An 18,466-nucleotide genomic window follows, 5' to 3' on the forward strand; every position below is an offset into this window, starting at 1 on the left:
TATTTATTATGCCAACAGGAGAAGCCAGCAGGAGAGTCAGTCTGTGTTTTACTAAAGAAGCCTCAAACCTGAAGGCCTCCTTGCTACCTTCGCACGCCCACTATCACTCCCCAGATGAGGCGGGCCGCCCCGACGCGCTCTGAGGCGGGCAGGGACGCGCTCTGAGGCGGGCAGGGACGGAGGGGCCGCGCACCTCTTCCCTTCGGGCACCGTCCGCCCCGAGTAGCCCCGAGGCGTGGCTACCAAGTAGCGCCCACTGCGGCCCAGCCGGCGCCTCAGAGCCCCGCTCCGGCCATAGCCCTTGGCAACGTCCGCACGCCTTGCGCTGGGCCCGCCCCCCGAGGCGGGAAGCCCCGGGCCTCCTTCCCCCACGGCTCCTGGCTGGTGCTGGCAAGCGAGGGAGGCGGGACAGAGCCCCCCATCGCCCCCGTCCGCCCAGACGGAGCGGCGAGGGCAGCGCATGCCCAACCGCCCTCACTACGGCGGGTCCGCCTCCCTCCCCGCCCCAGGAATGGGCTCTCCCAAGCCCTGCCCCCGCCCCCGCGCTGCCTCCAGCCTGCCCCGGGGAATGGGCGCTCCCCCTACCTTCCAGGCCCGTCCCGCCCCGTAACCTCACTTCCGGGGCGGCCATTTTGGGAGGTCAGCGCTCCGTGGCTGGTCGGTGGCGGAGGGGGCGGGCTCGGGCCTGGGCCTGGGCCGTAGCGGCCGGCGACAGCGGCGGGCCGGGGGGCGGGGAGCTGAGGAGCCGGCGAGTGTCGGGGGCGCCGCAGGGGAAGAGCCGCCACCCGGTGATCGCAGCGCTCGCCTGTCCCCACCATGTCGGACTTCGACAGCAACCCCTTCGCCGACCCGGACCTCAGCAACCCCTTCAAGGTGAGGCTTGGGGCGGGGAGGGGGCGGTGGGCGACCGTGAGACTTGCTCGGTGTCGCGGCGGAGGGAGAGCGGGCTGCGCCGAGCCGTGGGCGCCCCGGGGGAGGGAGGGAGGGACCCCGGCCCTTCTCCCGCGGCGTGCGCGGGGCCGCTGCCTGCTGCGGCAGGTGGGGAAGGGCCGGCGCCGTGGGGCAGCGCAGTGTTCCGGGGGCCGGCAGCAGTGCCGGGGGGCAGCCCGCCGGGAGGCTGCGGGGTCGTGGCGGCTCCAGCAGGCTGGTAGGACAAGCAGTGTTACCGGAAGCCCTAGGAACGGGCACGGCCGTTTCAAAAGTTCGGGTTTTCATGTGTCCTTCTGTTGCTAAAATAACGCAAATCGAGTTTCAGGTGAGTTATTTTGAAGAGAAAAACGTTTCTTTATTTTGGCGGTAACTTTGTGCGTGTATAATACTACTACAGTCTTCTTTTTCTTCCGTTTGACTGACCCAGATAGTTAAGCTTAGGGAATTTACCTTCTTTTTCCTCTCTGGTTTCCTCCCAGCCTCTGTCAAGCTTGGATGTTTATTTATGTTATTTCTGAAACATGCAGGATGCTGATGTCTCGGCATAAGTTCTACCCTGCATCTCAAAATGCGGCATTTTGCATTTAAGTTTTGCACTATTGATTTGTCATACAGCTGAGAATTGTTTGTTCATCCACTGTTCTGGCTTAGCTGTCAAAATAAGCTGACCTCCTTGCATGCTTCCTGTCCTTTTCTTCCTTTGTTATTTGAATCTAGTTCAACTAATTTATTGAGCTACTTACTTTAATAATCTTAACTGAGCTTTTTTTTTGGGTTGCATTTTATTTCATGATGACCCTTTAAAGCACGCACATAGTATACGGCAGTGAGTTTACAATGTCAGCTGGAATAATTAGGCATTTTAAAAATTGAGCTGTCGCATTTCAAGCATAATTATGTGCAGGTAGCTGGTGGAAGCATAGCATTACTGACATTTATTCATTGGAGTCTGAGTCATTAGTTTAGTTTTTATGGTCGTAAAATTCAGTCAGTAGTATTCCTTAGGCTAGGCACTCTGTTTTTACTTGATGTTTTACAGAGTGTTACGACTTCCCAGAGGAACAGCAGCCCTGGCCTTGAGGTTGCCGCCAACAATAATTTGGACTGGTACCAGTGGCACTGAGCGCTGTTCTTTTAAATACCTTTTGGCACCAAGTGCTGAAAAGGTGTCATTGTTCTAGAATGTGACTTCAGCAACAAAGATATGTGATGCTTTCCCTGACTTTTTCTAATAATTATGAAAATAACATTAGTAAAATTTATTGTGTAGAGATACCCAGCACAGTTAGGGGTATTGGAAGCAGTATGCTTGCCCCTGCATTGTTCATCAGCCCAGGAAACTTGTCCTACATAGTGTTTCTGAGACCTGAGCTAGGGACCTACCTCAGCCATACTTCTGGTTTGTAGAGATTGCTTAAAGTGCAGTAGTTGATTCCAGTTTCTCTTCAGGGGAAAGACTTCTTGTAGCTGTGAGGGAGAATCCACGTTCTACTTCTCATCTGCAGCTCATCACGATAAAAGGACTCTATAACAACTTCTCTGTAACTTGAAGCTCGCTGTTAAACACAGTTCTAGGTTTTTTATTTGCAGAAGTTGGTTTAGGAAAGCTGTATACTTTTCCTTTTTCAGAGGCTTTTTTCACTTCCTTCAGTCCTTTCTAACTTCCTTCATGTTCCACTGCTGACAAAAGGTAATCTTGCATACCTTTACTTATCCACATGTTTTAACTTGAGGGGGCGAAAGGCCTCCATGTATAAGCCAAACCTTGACTGCCACTTTGTTGGCATAACAGCTTTGAAATTAGTGGGTATTAATGCATGTCTGCATTTCAATTTTGTCTGACTGTGTGTTTTAAAGTATTTTACAGATCGAACCAGTATTTCCAGGTGGACACTGACAAACCTAAGCCATGTTGTCTGAACATCTCATTCAAATGAACTTATTTTTATTTGTCTTTGCTTGGTAATGTTATGTATGATGTGATTAGTTATTTTCCTTACTTTTGAAGGCAGTGCCTGTCCAAATGTCAAACCACAAAATAGTATGGCAGAGAAGGGGGGGAGCAGGCATTATGTGGAAGAGTTGTTGCCAAGGTCTAAATATAGATCCTGCTCTTTCTTAAATATTTTCATTTTACCCGCTGTCTGTGATCTACTTGTGAGGTTTTCTGTGACTGTTTTTAGTCTTTTAATAAAAATATTTTAGCAGAGGTTCTTGCTTGATATTGAACCAAATAAATGTGCTCTCTGGGAAGATAAAGGTAAAGCAGAAACATCTAGTTTGTTATATTTTGGGTAGTTAATTCTTTTGGAAACCTAAAATTGTGTTTCTGTTTTGGTATCTACTGGAAGTAATGAAATTTAGTTTGTAAAAACAGAATTTTTTGTTTCAGGTATTAGCTTACTTGGCTTGATCTTAAAATGTTGCTGATTTTGAGGCAGTGCCTACTTAACATCTACTTTTTTTTTTTAATAAACAAACTTGAATTGAACCCAAAGATTGGTATGCTTTTGAAGTCATAGTATTCCTCTGAAAGTAGCTGTCCTTTGGATGCTGTACCAACAAAAAAGAGATTATTCGATTTAAGAGACAAGAGGTAATGAAACAGATAAGTAAAATTCTAATGTTGAAAAGCTTTTGATTGTATTAAAGTTGTACAGAAGAAAATGCATCCATATACCATACAAATGTGATAATCCTGCTATAATTTGATATAGCAGCATTGTGTAGAAAGACACATTTGGCATGACCTCAAGTATCATAAATGAAAGTAGACTAATAATGAAAGCTGTAGTCTTCTGTCTTGGGAAGTGATACAGATAAAAGGTTATGAAACAGCAGTCTCTCAAAATCCAGTAAGTTTCATTTACTCAGAAACAATTCAGCAATTCATTTACAATAAAAATGTGTTGGTTCTGTGGTGGATTTTTTTTTCTTTTGTAAGTGAATGATACTACGAAGAGAAGAAATTATTATTTTTTTTTTTAAGTAAAGCTATGAATTTCACAGGCCTTTGTGGCTTGGCTGACAGACATTACATTGTTTGAGGGCTGGATGTTGCAGTCCTCCAAACATATGAGATAATTATTTATTAGCAACTACTACAGATATTATGGTAGGAGTGAAAATAAAATATATATATGTGAAAGCCAAACCACTGTATGATACGGGTGAAGACTTAAACAGAACAGCCTGTGTCATGTTCAGTTTTAGTGTGTAAGGACAGAAATCATGGAAACTCTCAAATGAATGTAATGTTAGTTATGTGAGTCGTTTCTTTGGGTGGGATTAGGTACCCAAATTCTGGTTAGCATCAAGTTGTTACTCCAAAAAGACATGGATCTTTTGTAGTTCTGTCATGGCTACCATTCTGTTTAAGGTGCTCTAAGGTATCTAAAAATGGTGTTAGGCACCTGAATTGCCCCCATGAAGGTCACAGGATTACTTGAGTCACTAGCGCTAAGCATATGTTAGAGCTTTGTGCTGGTTTGGGCTGGGGTACAGTGAAATTTTCTGCATAGTAGTTAGTATGGGGCTGTGTTTTGGATTTGTGCTGGAAACAGTGTTGATAATTTAGGGATGTTTTTGTTATTGCTGATAGGGGTTTACACAGAGTCAAGGCCTTTCCTGCCTCTCCCATCATCCCACTGGTGAGTAGACTGAGGGTGCACAATAAGCTGGGAAGGGCCACAGCTGACCCCGACTGACCAAAGGTGTATTCTGCACCACAGAACATGCTCAGCAATAAAAGCTGGGAGAAGGAGTGGGGTGGGGTGGTGGGAAGGAGAGGAATGTTTGGAGTTGCGGCATTTGTCTTCCAAGTAACCACTACAAGTGATGGAACCCGGCTTTCCTGGAGGTGTCTGAACACCTGCCTGCCAGTGGGAAGTAGTGAGTGAATTCCTTGTTTTGCTTTAGTTGCATGTGTGGCTTTTGCTGTACCTATTAAACTCTTTAATCTCAACCCAGGAGTTTTCTCACTTTTACCCTTCCAGTTCTCTCCCACATCCCACTGTGGGGTGGGGAGAGAGCGAGCAGCTGTTTGGATCTTAGTTAAATCTACTACAGAGGTAATTCCAGTTATAAATTGGATATTACACTTAATCTGACTCACACGAGCGCAAAATTATCTGGTTTGACAGGAAGTAGAAGCTGAAGGTTTGATGCTGAAGCTGCAGATGGCTGCTACCTTGTATGGCAGCAGAATCTCTACAGTTCATACCTTGATTGCTCGAGTGAAACTGAAGTGATAGAAACTTACAGGAAGAGAGAGAAGTCTTAGTTATTTTGAAGGACCAGGACCCTAATTACTTAAAGTGTTTCTGTAGTGTTTGTGCTTTAGAATTAAAAAGTTTTGGTTTGTGTCTATGTGTGTAACTGAGTTTGAATTCTTTTATTGACTGAAATATACCCAATTAAGTTGTCTGTCTTTAAAATCATAAAGGACATAAAATAAAAATATTTTTCTAACTTTATTGCCTGGTTTCCCTTCATGTTTTCAAAGTTTATGAATTCCCCTAAATCTTGTATAATTTAATGCTGAGCATCATGGTATTGGAAGTCACCTTTAGCTGACCTACATGGTGGTTAGTTTTAATTTAAGAGTACATGTCATCAGTGCTGTAACTGCACTGTAATCTGTTAATACTGTGAAGTGTTTTAATGGGTGTTTGGTAAGGGTTACAGCTTCGTTTATTTTTCAGATTTTCCATAAAGTGTTAGCACATATTGCACTAGTATTATTACTGCACTATAAATTGAGGTTTAACATTACAAAGAGGAACATAATACACGTTCAAGAGCTGAGGAAGGAGAAAGATTAGAGAATAACGATGTGATGGATATGGTATTTGTTAGGCATCTAGTACTCCATTGCAGGATGGGACTGGTGCAAGCTTTAGGACAAATTTGGTCTTGTGAGCCTCTGAAGTTCTTCTTGGTCTCAGAGGTGAGGTGTTTGCTCAGTAGCTTGGAACCCTTCATAGCTCTGCTTCCATGAGATAATGTGGTGTATAATGGGCACCACTTGAGACCCGAGTATGAGAAATGCCAGCTGGCTACTTTTGCACTATCCTATTTAATAGTTGTTCTGGCAGTGCTAGAGTGAAGATGTTTTGAATATCATTGTATGAAGGGGGTGAGAAATGGCTGATCAGTGAATGAGATGTTAAATGTGAAATTGTGAAAGAACTGTTGTATTGGTTACTCTGATTTTTTTGTTATTATTAATATTATTTTGTTAGAAGTACAGAAATAGAATTTATTTTGCCTCTAAGTCATTAATTCCTCCAGGTGTTAATGTGTAACCTTTAAAGGACAGCTCTTTCTTGTAGTAAGTGATTTTTAATCATAGGTTAAGATGTATTTATAGTAGGTACAATACATTAAGGCTTCTTTATTCTGTTAAATGTAAACTGTACTGCTAATGTACTATTAGGATAGTGAAACATGAAATCTGAATTTAATTGCTGTTTGTGAAGTTTCTGTACCCTTACTCAGTCTTGGGCATGGAATAATGAATAAAGAAGTAAAGCATGAAGTCCCAGCAATGTTTGAAACTGCATCAAAACATTAGTAGCTTCTTGAAACTTTGCTTTTCCATGTGTAGCTTACTGTGGCATGAACAGGGAGGAAGTCTTTGGGGAATGTAGCTGTTTGATATATACCATATGTTTGCTGAACATATGCAAATTGCAGTTTCAGAAGCTTAATCTGGCTGAATGTAGAGTGTTATGGGACTGAAAAACACATCCTTCATGTGCAGGCTGTCTTTTCCCAGCATCAGATCTTAATTTAAAAGCTGAAACCCAACAGTTAACACAGGAGAAAAGAAAGCTTTGATATCTATTGCTGGCCAGATAATTTCTTTTTTCCCCTCCCAGTTTTGTTCTCAAAAGCTAAGTTTTGTCAGCAGTTTCTCCCCAAAAATTGCTCATGAGGATGTACGGGAAGCAAAGTATATCATAAGGAGAGTTTCAACTGAAACAGCAATAACTTTGATTACTCTCCAGAACTCATAAATGAGAAATGGGATGGATAGTTTTCTCTTTGATTCAGAAATCGAAAAACTCAGACCAGCATAGTTTCAGGAATTTTTTGTTGTGTTTTTGTTTAATCCTCTGAGGCAATGGTATGATCTTAGGAAGTACTCAACAGAAAGTACAACTGTGGGCATAAAAAACCCAACCCACCAAACCTCAGGATGAATTCTTACTGGAAAGTACAATTAGTGTTACTCATATTTAGAAAAGGCTAATATAGGGAATAAATTGTGATAATTGATGGAGAGCTTACCTTGAAATGAAAAGAGCTTGTACTTTTCATGTAGCAAAAATAAAAGCCTTTCAGTAGGAGTGATATGGGTAAGAAATCCTAGTTGGTCAAGATTGACTTTGCTAGATTTGTGGATCTAGTCTCATGATTTCCCTGGGATGGATTCACCAGTCTGGACTCAGTGCTATATACAGTCAGAGTTTCTGGAAGGAGTAACATCTTTGCTGAGCATTTTGAATAGTTTGGAGGTTAAGATTGGGGTTGTGCCTCTCTTGCTTCGTGGGAACTTCCTTCCAAGCACAAAAAGCAACAGGGCAAATGCATAGCTAGATAAAAGTGTTTATGGAACAGTAAATAGCAAAGAAGTTGGCAAAGTGAAGGCTGGTTGATGTCAGTGACTGGTAAAGCAGTTAGGCTGGATAAACTCATTTGTGGGGATCTTGAAGTAAAATTAAAATTGTATGGTGGCAGAGCTGAAGGGTAGTCAGTGACTGGTGAGGGAGGTAGTAGGATTGATACAGTGAATAATTGATAATGTAAAGATACTTCATCTTCTGATAATTTTTATGACAAGGAGAACTGTTTTCTCATGTTGGGGTGCAACTACTCTGAGATCATTCTTAGCCCCTGAGCTTAATGTAGTAACTAAGGTTAAAAAAAAAAGATTATTTCTGCAGTCATCTTCAGGAGCTTATTCTTCCCTTGGCTCTATTTAAGGAACTATGTAACTCATAAGGTGTTTTCCATATTTTCTTTTTTCGATTTCATTCAATAAAAATAACTAATCCTCTTCTTTTTAAATTCATTTTTATGTTCATAGTATTTTATTTCTCTCTAGTCTTTTTTCTTTTTTTTTCCCCTAGGACTAACTTCTAATTATGTGTACTTCTGTCAGTTTAATCATATATTAGGTGCTGTCCTATGAATTTCATATAAATATAAAAAAGAAATAATAAAAAAAATGCTGTTACTTCTAAGTGCAGCATTTCAGTTTTATGCTTTTTCCAAACAACATGATTATTGCTTTCTTTTGATGTACAATACTTCTGGTACCCAAGTCTTGGAAGATGTTTAGTTGGCTTGCTCACTTGACCTAATTGACAAATCAGTGTTACAAATTTGTTACTATCCTATTTCCTTAGTGGTTACCTTTGTTCCTCCTGTTCTTTTCCTTGTACAAGTATCTTATACATTTTCCCCTATTCTTCTTTCCAACAATTATTTTTTTGTTCTACATAGGTTATGTGATTTTTATTTGAAATTCTTGTTTTTATTTGCTGATGTGTTGTAAAACCATTACAATCTCTATCCAAATCGGTGTTCAGAATGAGTGTTTATAAACCCTGTTTCTTGACCTCTGCAATAAGATGTTGGTTTTACTTCCCTGCTAGACCTTGGGAGCAAACTGAAAAATACTCCAGTGAATGAAATGTTCGACAAAGCACTGATGTCAGTTATTTAGTTCCACTTAGGGAAAAAAAAAAAAAGGCAACACAAACGTGTATTATTAGTTATTTTTTTTAGTCTTATTTTTTCCCCTCTTTCATTCCATGTTAAAGTTACTTGTGCATAGGATAAATGCTTTGGCCTTTTCAGTAGAATGGGTATACCTCTAAAGTGAAAACTTTTTTTTTTGACAACCTGAAGGACAGTTTGGAGGGGATGATTCCTAGTTCACTACTTTCTCTTCACTTAAATCAGAATCACAGCTAACAATGTAAACTTAGCTGATTGTGTTTTTCAGAATATTAGTGGCTTATTTGTGCTGTCAAAGCATGGTGGAACAATGCTGGACCCATTCCCAGTGAACAGTAATACAAAGAATCATAAGAGATGTATCTGCTTCTTCAGTCTTTTATTTGCTAATCTCTTCAGTATTAATGAAATATGGTAGCTGATGACTAGTTTTGGTCTCCTAGACAACAGAAGTCTCTCTTCCCCGTAATTTGTTTTTCAAAAAGCTGTAATAACTTGCATAGAATGGATTATTCTGCTCCATTTTAAACGTTCTCACTTGTAATTAGTTGTTTGTACATCCTCTGTGGTAACTGGATATTCAGTTAATTCTATCTATAGCAGAGGGATGTGAGCATAATTTTCTTAACCTGGCACAGGTGCCTTTGCCAATGTGAGATATAAATATGTTGTGTTTTCTGGCTTGGTTTTATTTGTTTTTATTTGTTTGGGTTTTTTTTTTTTTTTTTTTTTTTTGAGAGAGAGAGAGTTCTCTATTCTTGATGTAAATACTGGGATGCTTCTGGTACCTGACTTCTAGTGATGCAACCAGTGTGATGCTTGTCTTTGCTTTTGAAATTGATGTAGGAGAGAGAATACGAGAAGCAGGTGAAATGGAAGATTAGATGGAAACCAGTTAACTAAGTTGTGCTGGTTTCTTAAAACTCCAATCTCCTGAACTAATTCAAGTCTTGAAAATCTCATCTGAAACGACTGCATGTGACTTAAATGCAGCAATAGCTACAGTAGCTGGCTATGAAAATTGGCCTGTTCATAAATTCTATTCCATGTTTAGTACCACTAGTTGTTAAATACAAAGATCAGAAACTCAGGGGGCTGAACTGACAGGATTTTGGGTGGGATGAGGCTGGAGAAGGAAGTGTGAATTGGACAGAAGGGAACAGGAGTTGGACAAGTTGGAGCAGCATCTGGGACTGACTGGCTGGGTGGCTGAGGAAAATCACCTTGTGGTGAGGAGTTGGTACAAGGGTGGTCCAATCAGGGCAGAAGTACTGGTCTACCAGGGCATAGCTTTCTCAGTCTGAGATTGGACTGGGCATTTTATAGTTGCTGCATTCATTGCCTAACATCAGATATTTAAACCCCATCCCAGAAATTCCCAGTCTTCTGTATTTGCAGAGGGTAACCAAATTTTCAAGCATTTAGATCATGCTGCAAGCTGAGCTCTCTGGATAGTTGATGGTTCCGGCTGTGCAGCTGCTTTGTGTTGATGTCTGTATATTATCACCTACTGGAACTTGGTTTTATTGCTTTTTTCAGTTTCTTAATACTAAAACCCCAAAATAAATAAAAAATAATGCATTTTAACTTTCTTGTCTGGGTGGAATATAAAATACAGAAAAATAAGTTATGCTACTTTAGGTTTACTTATTTATGTAGAACATTAAAGTTTTCACTGTTCTTAAGCCCTAGAATATAAGTATCATGTAGCATAGAAATTTGATAACATTCATTTAAATGCCACTTTGAGTATGTGGTCCTGCACAACATTTATTGTTCATGTTCATTGTTCAGATCCCAATTAATTTCTAAATTCAGTGTTTTATTATTCTGCAGCAGTGAGTGCGAGTACTTTACAGTTTTTATCACTATATTTAAATAGAGTTGGCATTTACTTTATTTTTGAAAAGAGATGCGGTGAGTAATGTAAATGATTCAAAGTAATTGCTTGTGTTCCTTGGGATGTCGGGTCTAATCTCCTCAGAAATTCTGTAAGTAGTGTGTTGAACTGTTGGTGTTGTTCAATGCACCGTAGGTATTCTGAACAGTTTGAAGTTTAGCAGCCTACACCTGGGCATCCAGACTATGAAGAGCCTGTTTTTTTCAAATGCAAAGACAGCTCTAGCATTAGAGAAGACCACAGTGAATGAGTATAGGAGAGAGATGAATCTCCAGGATAGTACTTGCTTCCCTCAGCTATGAGGTTACTCTTCCTGTGATCTCTGGGTTAACTTCTTGACTCTTTCTGCTTGTGGAAGAGATCAGGCCATGAACTTCTAATGAAGTCCAGGCTGTGCAATTGAGGTTTTCTGAAAGCAAAAAATGGATGCTACTTGCCCTGGCAGGGTTGAATTTGTGTATTTCAATACAACTATAACTCTTATTTAGTAAGTAATTCAACTTTTCTTAAGTAGAGCTGATATTGAATGTCCTCCGAGTCATTCAGGATTTTTTCAGAGCTGCTCCTACTTTAGCAAACAATGTCAGTATTTGTCAGAGGCGTAGCAATTGTTAATTCAAAATGAGTGTGGACTTCTGGTAGAGGGCTTCTTGCTTTACTCACTGTGTGTATTTAAGCATACAACTTGTTTCTAGTACTAAGACTTTTGCCATCGTAAGCTTGTTTAGCTCAGCATATGCCTCCTGTTTGACAGTGTTAGAACGTCACAATAGCTGTGTGAAGAGATTTGAGAAACTTCCCCTCATCATCTCTGAAACCCTCAGAGAAAAAAGGCTTTCTTTCATCAGATATTTGTTATTGTTTGCGTATTGTATTTCTAAATGTAGATGGCTCTTCTGAATTTGATTAGACCACTTTTCCCTGTGTTTTGGGAATCTGCTGGTGTTCAGTGGCTGTCTCATGAATCTGATATTTTAGTTATTCAAATAATTGCATTTATTGTCCTTTCTGGGCACAGTCAGGTGGAGTTATTTGGTTAATAGTGCACCCATCAAACACAGAAGTTTACTGTTTGAAATGTACTTTTGAAGCAGCTAATTTAACTTGGCGTACTAAGTGTATTTGAGTTCTGATAATGCAGACATACTGTTTCACCAGTCTGGTGTTTGGCTATCACTAGTTTTGTAGGTGTCTCGACTCAAAGCATTTTTATGTGTGAAAGAAGGAATGATATTGTGAGCATTTCTGGAAGGGCTACCATACTGAAAACACGAACAAAGAATAGAGTATTTTATTCACTGCTAATCCATACTAACATGTAAAAGCTGGAATTAGTGTACTGGGTCTGGCTAGGATGCAGTTAATTTTTTGTCATTGCAGGTCCCTATGGTGCTGTGGTTCAGATTTGTGATCAAAACAGTGCTAGTATGGCACCAGTGTTTCAGCTGTTACTGAATAGTGCTTCCACAGTATCAAGGCTTCCTCTGTTTCCCTCTGGGTGTAGGCCGGGCATGGGCAAGAGGTTGGTAGGGGACATAGACAGGACAGATGGTCCCAACTGATCAAAGAGATATTCCATATCATGTAGCATCATGGCTCACAATAACATTGGTGGTGCTGCTAGTGCTGGTGGGGATGTTCTAAGGTATCTGTCTGCTGTGGGAGGTGGTGAGTGATTGCCTTTGAATCACTTGTGGGTTTTTGTTGCCCTTTTTTTTTTTTCCTTTCTACCATTCCTCCTGGCTTATTAAGCTCTTTTTATGTTTTCTCAACACCCAGAAGTTTACTTGCTTTACTGATTCTTTCCCCCATCCCACCGTATCCCATTGGGGAGGGCAGTGAGGAAGCAACTAAGCAGGGGCTTAGCTGCTGGCTAGGGTTGACCCACCACAGTAAGTTAAAAGTTTTCAGCTGTATACAACTTTCTACCGTCCTGTATATTGAATTATGAAATTATCTTATTTGTATTAACTTTGGTTTAAGTTAATCTTTTTTCATCTTTTACTGACCATCCTAGTCAACTAATGCGTAATTCAAATGTCAGATTTCTTCCCATTTTTTAATTATCTTTTTATTCAGTTTCTAATTATTCATAGTTGAATTTTGACAACATGTTCTCCCCCTGCACATTTTCCTTTGTTGCTCATCTGCACAGTGTTTTGTGCAGTCATTTAATGAAAGAACCTGTTACAATTAAGTCTATCAGTTTATGCAAGGCCTGATGAGATTTTAGTTTGAACAGTGCATTTAGGTCTAGCATGGTGACTAAAAAAAATATGGCAGACTTGTGGGGGAGACTGTCACCAGAGTGGGTTCGTTGAAATCACTAGTCATGGTGTAAGTCAAAAGTAGGACAGTTAATTTTGAATTGCGTGTAACATTGTTTTGTATACCTTTAAAGAAAGGCTAATTCTAGTTCAGTCACTGTTAAAATACTGGTTTGTAGCTAAATACATTCTTTAGCCAAAAGTGGTAGCATTTTATGTGACCAAAAGGGTAGTTTTTATGTATGGTTATGCACGTGAGTTTGATTAAAATATGCAACATATAACTTTTTAATTTTTGAAGCAATTATTATCTTGTCTTAAAATTTTTGTAGTAAAAACTTTAAAATTGCCTGATATTAATAGATTTCTGACTATAGCTAGTGAAAAAAACAGACTTGTTTTCATTTGCTGTACCCTACAGGATTTTCGAGTTGATAGATATTCTGCCCTGTTTATTGTTGGGTTTTTTTTCCCTAGGTGTAAGTAAGTTGCCTGCAGCCATTAAGCAAATATTGTTCCTGCATCTGTAGACTGCTGTCAGGACTAAGCTAGTGCTGTAATAGATGCTGATTCTAAGAATCTGAATTTTATTCTTCAGTAGCTTAATAGCTTGTGTATTTACTGAAGTGTAGCTTAAATCACTTAGTATAGTTTTTAAAAAGTAGACAAATGTTTCATGTAGAGTTTTAAATGTAGCTTTCTTTAAAGGAAATATGAATGTAGAAGTATAGAAATGTAAATACTTGTCTTCTTCCCAGTCTTCATCAACTCCAGTTTGTTTTCTATTGTTGAGCTAGACTGTTGAAATATAATATGTACATCTATACATATCAGTTGAAAATAAGGAAATAGTATATTTACAGCTATTTTGTATATTTAATGTACCTGTAAAATACTCTACGCTTGTTTTATGCATTTACATAAATAGAAATGTAACTAACCATATTAAATAAATTGATTTATTGATTTTCAAGAAAACCTTCCTTTCATGCATTTTTATGTTCTGAAGATGCAAAAACCTTAAATTGAGGCACAGAAACGATGTAATGGAACCAAGCATCACATGAAATAACTACAATTTTTCTTTATCCAAAGTTGGTATGGTCTATGGTAGTGGGCACATGTACTTTTCTGCAGAACCAAGCCTGCCTTCTCTAGCACGGAGAAGTGTTTCATTTGTGAAAATGCTTTCTCAAGCTAAACCTCAAGCAGTCTTTCTCACTGAGTAGTTCATTGGAGGAAAAAAATTATACTTATTTCCTAATTCTATCAGTTCAGGTAGAAGCTGAACCAGAGGTACTTTTGGCATTTTGGGACACTGTTTCCTCAGTTTTGTTTTTCTGAAATGCTTTTCCTGTTCCTGGGATTGTTGAAGGTACTTGTGGTTAGGGACAACCAAGAGTTATGTAAAGCTCTTTTCTTCTGTTGTGCTTTTTGTGTGTAGAATTGTGGAGTCCAGTGGTCAACATAGCAGGGTGCAGTTTTCTTCCCTTCTCTATTGAGAGCTTTTTTCCTTATAAATCAAATGGGTGACAGATGGAGTTTCTTTTAGGCTCTGTTAATCTAGGTTTATAAGACGCTCAGAATGGAATGATGTCATTTTGGAGACCAGAGAGAGGCGGATGTTTACAGGCTTTTGTAGTGAAAACAAAAACCTATTACAAGGTTGAAACAAAAGCTGAGTTTTATATGAGACAATTATATGAGTGTTGACTTGTTGCTTTTTTAATTGTGCATAGACTTACAAAACTATTTTCTTTTCTAGGATCCTTCTGTTACACAAGTGACAAGAAATGTTCCTCCAGGGCTAGATGAGTACAATCCTTTCTCTGATTCAAGAACAGTAAGCACATTTTTTTCTTAATTATGCTGTTAATTTTTTTAGGTAAGATTTGTGAGGTACAGTTTTCAGAGTTCGAGGCTGATGTAAAACATGTGACAGGCTAAGCAGACATAATGGAAGCTGTGTAATGATAGTCTTGTAAAGTGTTTGGAGGGTTCATTGGGTAGGCTGACTTAAGTGAGCTTTCACCTGTTAAAGAAGTGTGGCTCTCCGAAAGGCAGCCAAAACAGATTTCAGTATTTCACCTGTTCAGTAAGACTTTTGATAGTCTGTCTTCATGTTTTTCTGAGTTCAGCTTGCTTTGCTTGAGTGTGGCACGTTTCCCAGTGTCTTACTTTCGATTTCCATTTCACTTAATGAAAACGTTGCTCAGAATAAGGAAAAACATTGCATTTAAGTAACAGTCCACAGGCTATGAGTAGTTTGCTGTAGTAAAAAGGAATCATTTATGTCCAAGAAACACTGTTGTTCTTTGCCTCTAATTTGTATAGGGGGGAAATACAAGGAATGGGTTGGTAAATTCAAACTGTAATAGCATTTTTCACTGGTTACTTTTGATAGTGAAGATCTTGTGCAAGATTAGCAAAATGTATGGATGATTGCTGTTCGTAAGTATAATTTACAAGCATTCAAATACTGTATTTTTAAAATGTACTCTTATTTCTTGTGGCAAATCTGGTAGTGTTGATAGCCAGTGTTAGTATTTGAGTGTTTGCAATGCGACAGCAAGGTTTCATACAGTGCTAAAATGCTAGACTGGAAGGAGCTTGTTTCCGTGTATGCCGAATATTCTGTTTAATGCAGAGTATTTACAACTAGCAATAATATTAAGTAAGTCTCAACATTTTTTTTCTCCTAACTCACAATATCACTAATTATGTTTGATTTATCTTTCTGAAGCTTGTAGAGTTTCAAAATTGATCTGTATGGATGATACGTTCTGAAGACATTAAGTGTTGTTTAAAAAGAAAATATAATCTAGAGCTACTCTGACTTTTTATTACTTTTATACTTATTTTAATATGCAGCTCTGTAGGAAAAGGAAAATTGAAGTATATAGCTACGGCTATCTGGCTTTGAACAGTCAGCTGTGCATGTATGAAAAATTTTAATTGCTCATTACAGATGTCACTCATATAGAAAAATCAGGAGGATGGAGGAAATCTTAAAGTCAGTGTTCAGATCTACTGAATATGTGCTATATTCATGTATTGTGATTCAGTTAGTAATCTATGTGATGTTACCAAATTCATAAAAACTGTCTGTTGGATGAGCAGTACTCTGCAGCGGAAAAGAACTTTCACAGGTTTTCTTGCAGAAAGCAAGACTGAAAGCATAAAGTGTATATTCGATTAAGAGTGCTGTAATAATCAACCTTTAGATGATACTCCTCTTCCTCTGTCTGTGACTTGTGGATGCTAGATGTGTAAGTATTCTGTAATTATATGCATTTGCAGGAATGTGCTTAGTTACCTGATGATATGCTCACAATTCCATGTGCTCACCTCTCTTTTCTTACCAGCTTTGTGTGCAAGAGAAGGACACACTGTGCATGTACAAATAAATATGTGATGGATAAGATAAGAGGCAGTAGAAGTGAATGTCTTTAAAGACTGGATGAACAGACGTAGAAGCAGAATCTGTGAATTTTAGATTTGAAGGATTACAATGTCTGCCAGGGTAGGGATAGAAGTTACTCTGCATTTTGTGTACTGCCCAGAGCAAAAACATCTGAATACTTTCTGGGGGGTTTGATTTGCTGCTGTTCCTTTATTGGGAACCCGAGTTATCTTGAACAGTTTTGTGCAGATAATACCACTTCTAACATTTGAAAACTGTAATAGCGCTAGTAGAGCGGAAAGCATACAAGCTTCTTCGGTGGTAGCAGAATACATCCTGGAGATTCTGTGCTCTTTAGTTTGAGAATTGGTGCTCTGTAAGACTTAAAATAATCACAGAATCATGGAATGATCAGGGTTGGAAAGGGACTTCTGGAGATAATCTAGTCCAAACCTCTGCTAAAGCAGGTTCACCTAAAGTAGGTTGTACAGCATCATGTCCAGGCAGATTTTGAATAACTCCAGAGAAAAATAATCCCCAGTCTTTCTGGGTAGCCTGCTCCAGTGCTCTGTCTCCCCCAAAAGTAAAGAAGTTCTTCCTCATGTTCAGGTGGAACTTCCTGTGTTGCAGGTTGTGCCCTTTTCCCCTTGTCCTGTTGCTGGGCGCTACTGAAAAGAGCCTGGCCCCAGCCTCTTGACACTCGCCCTTAGGATATTTGTAGACATTGATAAGATCCCCTTTATGTCTTCTCTTCTCCAGGCTAAACAGGCCCAGGTCCCCCAGCCTTTCCTCATAAGGGGAGGTGCCTCAGCCCCCTCAGCATCTTTGTAGCCCTCTGCTGGACCCTCTCCAGTAGCTCCCCATCTCTCTTGAACTGGGGAGCCCAGAACTGGACACAGCACCCCAGATGTGGCCTCACCTTGGCAAAGTATAGAGGGGGAGTATAAACTCCCTCGACCTGCTGGCCACGGTCCTCCTGGTGTACCCCAGGATCTTACTGGCCTTCTTGGCCACCAGGGCACACTGCTGGCTCATGGGCAGCACTCCCAGATCCTTCTCTGCAGAGCTGCCTTCCAGTGGGTCAACCCCCGGCCTGTGCTAGTGGTGTGTGGGGTTGTTCTTCTCTTGGTGCAGGACCTTTGTTGAACTTCATTAGGGTCCTCTCTGCCCAACTCTGTAGCCTGTCTGGGCCTCGCTGAATGGCAGTGCAGCCTTCTAGGGTATCAGCCACTGCCACCAGTTCTGTATCATCAGCAAACTTGTCCCTTCATCTGGGTCATTGATGAGCAAGTTGAACAGGGACTGGTCCCAGTACTGACCCCTGGGCCACACCGCTGGCTACAGGCCTCCAGCCAGACTCTGTGCTGCTGGTCACAACCCCCTGGGCTCTGCCATCCATCCAGTTCTCAATCCACCTCACTGCCCGCTCATCCAACCCACACTGCCTGGGGTTACCTATGCGGATGTTACGGGAGACAGTGTCAGAAGCCTTGCTGAGGTCAAGGTGGACAGCGTTCACGCTTGCCCTTCGTCTGGCCAGCCAGTCATTCCATGATGGGAAGCCATTAGATTGGTCAGATGTGATTTCTCTGTGGTGAATCCATGTTGACTCTTCCTGATGACCTTCTTTTCCTCCACATGCTTTGAGATGACCTCCAGGATGAGCATCACCTTTCCAGGGATGGGGGTGAGGCTGACTGGCCTGTAGTTTCCTGGGTCCTCCGTCTTGCCCTTCTTGAAGACTGGAGTGGCATTGGCTTTCCCCCAGTCCTCCAGCAGCTCTCCGTGACCTTTCAAAGATGATGGAGAGGGGCTTGGCATTTACAGCTGCCAGCTCCCTCAGTGCTCAGGGGTGCATCCCATGCGGGCCCATGGATCTGTGGGTGTCAGGTTTGCTTAAGTGATCTCTAGCATTGAGCAAGGGAGAGTCTTCTGTTTTCCAGACCTCCTCTCTTGCCTCCAGGGTCTGGGAAAGTGGAGGGCCGGCCTTGGCAGTGAAGCCTGAAGCAAAGTCAACATGCAGTAACTCTGCCTTCTGTGTGTCCTTTGTCCCCAGGGAACCCACCTCATTCAGCAGCGGGCACACGTTTTCCCTAGTCGTCCTTTTCCTGCAGATGTACTTGAAGAAGCCCTTCTTGTGTCCTTGCCTTCCCTTGCCCGATTTAGTTCCAAATGGACCTTAGCCTTCCTCGTTGCCTCCGTGCATGTTCCGACAGC

At 40.8% G+C, this 18,466-nt stretch overlaps 1 protein-coding gene across 1 annotated transcript in view; it reads left to right on the forward strand.

Annotated features, from left to right (window-relative positions):
* Positions 1-643: 643 nt before the first annotated feature.
* Positions 644-18,466, forward strand: part of SCAMP1 (secretory carrier membrane protein 1) — a 50,645-nt gene continuing 32,822 nt past the window's right edge. The window contains exons 1-2 of the mRNA XM_056324469.1: positions 644-873; positions 14,612-14,689. Coding sequence (XP_056180444.1) covers positions 817-873; positions 14,612-14,689 — 135 coding nt within the window. The 5' untranslated portion in view covers positions 644-816. The remainder of the gene's footprint in view (positions 874-14,611; positions 14,690-18,466) is intronic.

This window comes from Falco biarmicus, chromosome Z, assembly GCF_023638135.1.
Source record: "Falco biarmicus isolate bFalBia1 chromosome Z, bFalBia1.pri, whole genome shotgun sequence".
Lineage (NCBI taxonomy): Eukaryota > Metazoa > Chordata > Aves > Falconiformes > Falconidae > Falco > Falco biarmicus.